The sequence below is a fragment of the Rhinolophus sinicus genome, linkage group LG02 (genome assembly GCF_036562045.2).
Source record: "Rhinolophus sinicus isolate RSC01 linkage group LG02, ASM3656204v1, whole genome shotgun sequence".
In the NCBI taxonomy this organism is placed as follows: Eukaryota; Metazoa; Chordata; class Mammalia; order Chiroptera; family Rhinolophidae; genus Rhinolophus; species Rhinolophus sinicus.
In genome coordinates, this window is record NC_133752.1 from 81,150,269 (window position 1) to 81,155,072 (window position 4,804).

The 4,804-nt window shown below is 57.7% G+C and overlaps 1 protein-coding gene across 1 annotated transcript; it reads left to right on the forward strand.

Moving 5' to 3' along the window:
* The first annotated feature begins 441 nt into the window (after positions 1-441).
* FZD8 (frizzled class receptor 8) lies at positions 442-3,577 on the forward strand. The gene has a single exon (XM_074324682.1). It carries the CDS (start codon positions 828-830, stop codon positions 2,877-2,879), a length of 2,052 nt encoding a protein of 683 aa, XP_074180783.1. The 5' UTR covers positions 442-827; the 3' UTR covers positions 2,880-3,577.
* The last annotated feature ends 1,227 nt before the right edge of the window (positions 3,578-4,804 follow it).

Consider the following 4,804-nt stretch of genomic DNA (forward strand, 5'->3'; position numbering starts at 1 on the left):
GGCCGAGGGCGGAGACCGAATCCGCGCCGTATAAATATTCATGAGCCGGCCGGGAGGCTAGCGGGGCCGCAGCCGGGAAGTTGGGTGAAGGGCGCAGCTCCAGCTTAGGAGGAGGTGGCGGTGGGCGCGGGCCGCGCCGCTCAGGTGTCTGCTCCGCCTTCCGGTCTGGATTTGGTTCTGCGTGTCTAGAGAGGAGGGGACTGCCTGCACCTCGCTGATTGCTGGCTAGAACGTGGCGCGGACTTTTTTACCCGACCGACGCGGGGCAGAGAGGGCGGCGGCCTCGACGGAGGCGGATCCCCAGCCCCGGAGGCAGCAGCGCCGCTTTGGGGGCGAGCATGAGCCCCCGGGGGCCGAAAGGGGGACGCAGGGGCTGACCCGGCGCGGGAGCGGCCTGGCCCAGCCATCTTGACTGCGCGCCGCGGCCCGAAAGGAAACTTGCTGCGCCGCCGCCCTCTGCGCCCGGCCAAGTCCCCAGCGCCGGCGCCGCGCCGAGAAGTGGCCCGGCGCACGGGAGAGAACGCGAGCGAGTGAGGGACGATGAGCCGGGGGCCAGCCACTCTGCTGCGCGAGGGCTGAGCTCGACCAGGGCAGACCCTCGGGGACCTTGGCGCACCCCTACAGCCACCCTCATCTCCCCGGAGCGCCGGGAGGAAGGTGCGGCGGACCGCACCGTACGGACGTGTCCCGAGAAGGGACTAGGATACTGCAGACCCCTCCTCTTGGGAGAAGCAAGAGAGAAACCAACAGGGCACACGCTTTCCCCTTCTCCGGCTTTCTCGCCGGATCCCCCTCTGCGCGCTGCCTGGAGGGTGAGGGCACGCAGCATGGAGTGGGGTTACCTGTTGGAAGTGACCTCGCTGCTGGCCGCCTTGGCGCTGCTGCAGCGCTCCAGCGGCGCTGCAGCCGCCTCGGCCAAGGAGCTGGCATGCCAAGAGATCACCGTGCCGCTGTGCAAAGGAATCGGCTACAACTACACCTACATGCCCAACCAATTCAACCACGACACTCAAGACGAGGCGGGCCTGGAGGTGCACCAGTTCTGGCCGCTGGTGGAGATCCAGTGCTCACCGGACCTCAAGTTCTTCCTGTGCAGTATGTACACGCCCATTTGCCTGGAAGACTACAAGAAGCCCCTTCCTCCCTGCCGCTCGGTGTGCGAGCGCGCCAAAGCCGGATGCGCGCCCCTCATGCGCCAGTACGGCTTCGCCTGGCCGGACCGTATGCGCTGTGACCGGCTGCCGGAACAGGGCAATCCCGACACGTTGTGCATGGACTACAACCGCACGGACCTCACTACGGCTGCACCCAGCCCGCCGCGCCGCCTGCCGCCGCCGCCTCCCGGCGAACAGCCGCCCTCCGGCAGCGGCCACGGCCGCCCGCCAGGGGCCAGGCCCCCGTCCCGCGGCAGGGGCGGGGGTGGCGGGGACGCGGCGGCGCCCCCCACACGCGGCGGCGGCGGGAAGGCGCGGCCCCCTGGCGGCGGCGCGGCGCCCTGCGAGCCTGGCTGCCAGTGCCGCGCGCCCATGGTGAGCGTGTCCAGCGAGCGGCACCCGCTCTACAACCGTGTAAAGACCGGCCAGATCGCCAACTGCGCCCTTCCCTGCCACAACCCCTTCTTTAGCCAGGACGAGCGGGCCTTCACCGTTTTCTGGATTGGCCTGTGGTCTGTACTGTGCTTTGTTTCCACCTTCGCCACCGTGTCCACCTTCCTCATCGACATGGAGCGCTTCAAGTACCCTGAGAGGCCCATCATCTTCCTCTCGGCCTGCTACCTCTTCGTGTCGGTCGGCTACCTCGTACGCTTGGTGGCGGGCCATGAGAAGGTGGCGTGCAGCGGTGGCGCGCCGGGCGCGGGGAGTGCGGGCGGCGGGGGCGGCGCTGCGGCGGGCGCCGGCGCGGCGGGCGCGGGCGCTGGTGGCCCGGGCGGGCGAGGCGAGTACGAGGAGCTGGGCGCAGTAGAGCAGCACGTGCGCTACGAGACCACAGGCCCAGCGTTGTGCACCGTGGTTTTCCTGCTCGTCTACTTCTTCGGTATGGCCAGCTCCATCTGGTGGGTGATCCTATCGCTTACGTGGTTCCTGGCAGCTGGCATGAAATGGGGCAACGAGGCCATCGCGGGCTACTCGCAGTACTTCCACCTGGCCGCGTGGCTCGTGCCCAGCGTCAAGTCCATCGCCGTGCTGGCGCTCAGCTCCGTGGACGGCGACCCAGTGGCGGGCATCTGCTATGTGGGCAACCAGAGCCTCGACAACCTGCGCGGCTTCGTGCTGGCGCCGCTCGTCATCTACCTCTTCATCGGCACTATGTTCCTGCTGGCGGGCTTCGTGTCGCTCTTCCGCATCCGCTCGGTCATCAAGCAGCAGGGCGGCCCCACCAAGACGCACAAGCTGGAGAAGCTCATGATCCGCCTGGGCCTCTTCACCGTGCTCTACACGGTGCCGGCCGCCGTCGTGGTCGCCTGCCTCTTCTATGAGCAGCATAACCGCCCGCGCTGGGAAGCCACGCATAACTGCCCGTGCCTGCGGGACCTGCAGCCCGACCAGGCGCGCCGACCAGACTACGCGGTCTTCATGCTCAAGTACTTCATGTGCCTGGTCGTGGGCATCACCTCTGGCGTGTGGGTCTGGTCAGGCAAGACGCTTGAGTCGTGGAGGGCCCTGTGCACCCGCTGCTGCTGGGCCAGCAAGGGCGCCGCTGTGGGCGGGAGTGCTGGCGTGGGGGACACTGGCGGGCCGGGGGCCGGCGGGGGGGCGGGCGGGGGGCCGGGGGGCGGTGCGGGCTCGCTCTACAGCGACGTCAGTACCGGCCTGACGTGGCGATCTGGCACAGCCAGCTCCGTATCCTACCCAAAGCAGATGCCATTGTCCCAGGTCTGAGAGAAGGGGAGGGGACACCGGAAGGAATGGGGGGGCGAGGAGGCCAAGTCCTGCGGAGGGACACTAGACGGGCTGAGTTTCCCACCCCTTCACCGTGTTGACTGCTATTAGCATGATAATGAACTCTTAATGGTATCCATTAGCTGGGACTTAAATGACTTGCTCAGAACAAAGTACCTGGCATTGACGGCTCCCAGACCAGCCCCCTATCCTCCATTGCTTTGCGAGGAGCTCCTCCCGCCAGGCGTTAATTTTTATTGGCAGAGGAGGGTGGACTCTCCTGTGTCCCCAGAACCCAAGGTTTGGAACCCTCGCTGGTTGCCAGTCGCTGAGCTTGAAGCCAGATCTACAGATTTCACCTGAGGGACCTATTTTTCTCCTACGTAGACTCTTACTCCTTACATATCCTAGTGGAGGGATGATCGCGACCTAACGGGATTGCACGGTTTGGGTATTCTTAATGACCAGGCAAATGCCTTAAATAAACAAATGTCTTAATTGTACACCCCAAATAAATACGGGTTTCTTACAGTAGAGGATGTATTTATATAATTATTTGTTAAATTGTAAAAATTGTAAAATATGTACATATCCAAAGATATACAGTCTGTACATTTTTTGTAAAATTTTAGAGGCCACCCCTGTAAGAACAAATATAAGTATTCTATTTTGTCAATAAAATGACTTTTGATAAATGATTTAAACATTGCCCTCTCCCCCTGCCTCAGAATTCTAAGCTGTTACCTTTGAAGTGCTTGCTAAGGACATGCTGGAAAAAATGGACATTTTCTGGTTTCTCACTCTGTACACTGACCTTAGGCATGGAGAAAATGACCTGTTAAACCCTATTAAGTTGTTGAACTGAAATCAAAACTGAGTTTTTGCACCTTCCAAAAAAATGGTAGCTCTCTTTTTGATCCATGGAAAACAACGCTCACCTTAGAGTATGTAAGAGGGACTTTTGCAAGGAAGTAATTCTACTCAGGCCTTGTTATTTATCTTGTATAATATCACTAAAGGCTTCAAAACCCCACATTTATTTTTCTCGAGTCCGTGATTTTGAAAGCACCTGGGTTACCAGCAACTAAACACACTGCTGAAGTGTAGAGGTTAATGTTTTAAACTATGGATCACACTTTACAGTATAAGTCACTTGACAATTTGGTAGTGGAGCAGGCGTCTTTAATGGATTAAACTAACGGGTTAACATCTTAATAACCTTTCCAGGCTTGTGTATATCAAATGTGCTTCTTTTCTTAGAGAAAAAGCTATTGTTCCTCTGTAAAAGACTAAGCTAATTTATTTGAGCAGAAGGCTGTTGAATTAGCAGAAGAATGCTTTGGCAATTGTTGAACTTTTTACCTGTCTGCCCAGTGGCCCAGCACATCATTCCTTTAAGAGCAGCTAAATGAATAGGGTTAATCTGTAGGGAACTTGGTCTTTTGAGTTTAAAAAACTTTGATCTTTTCTCCTCTCCAAATGTGCTGTATAGTCTGAAGTTTCTTTCCCTGCTGCCTGGCTCCTCTTGGCGCAGACCAATTGGCCACCGTGGAGCCTTAAAGTTCTCCCATTAAAGGCATGTGGGACTTTTACTTTAAAAAGGAGAGAGAGCGAGGGAGAGGAAGACTTGTAACAGTTAGTGAAGACCAGAGGCACAAGTGCGCTCAGCCTTTTAAACAGCTTTTCCTGGCATTGTTAGCCAGCCTGCAGGCAGCTAGGCATGGGTTGAAGCATTATAGAAAAAAGCTCTGAATGCCCTACAGGTGGTCTGCGCACATAATCCCCCAATTTAAAGCGTTTTCCTTTGCTGGACAATTGCATTACAAAACTCCCTTCTTTTTTGCTCCTAATTGAACCAATGAACTATTATAAACTACAAGTTTTTCTTAAAAAAAAAAAAAAAAAAACCCTCCTTGCCTAAATTC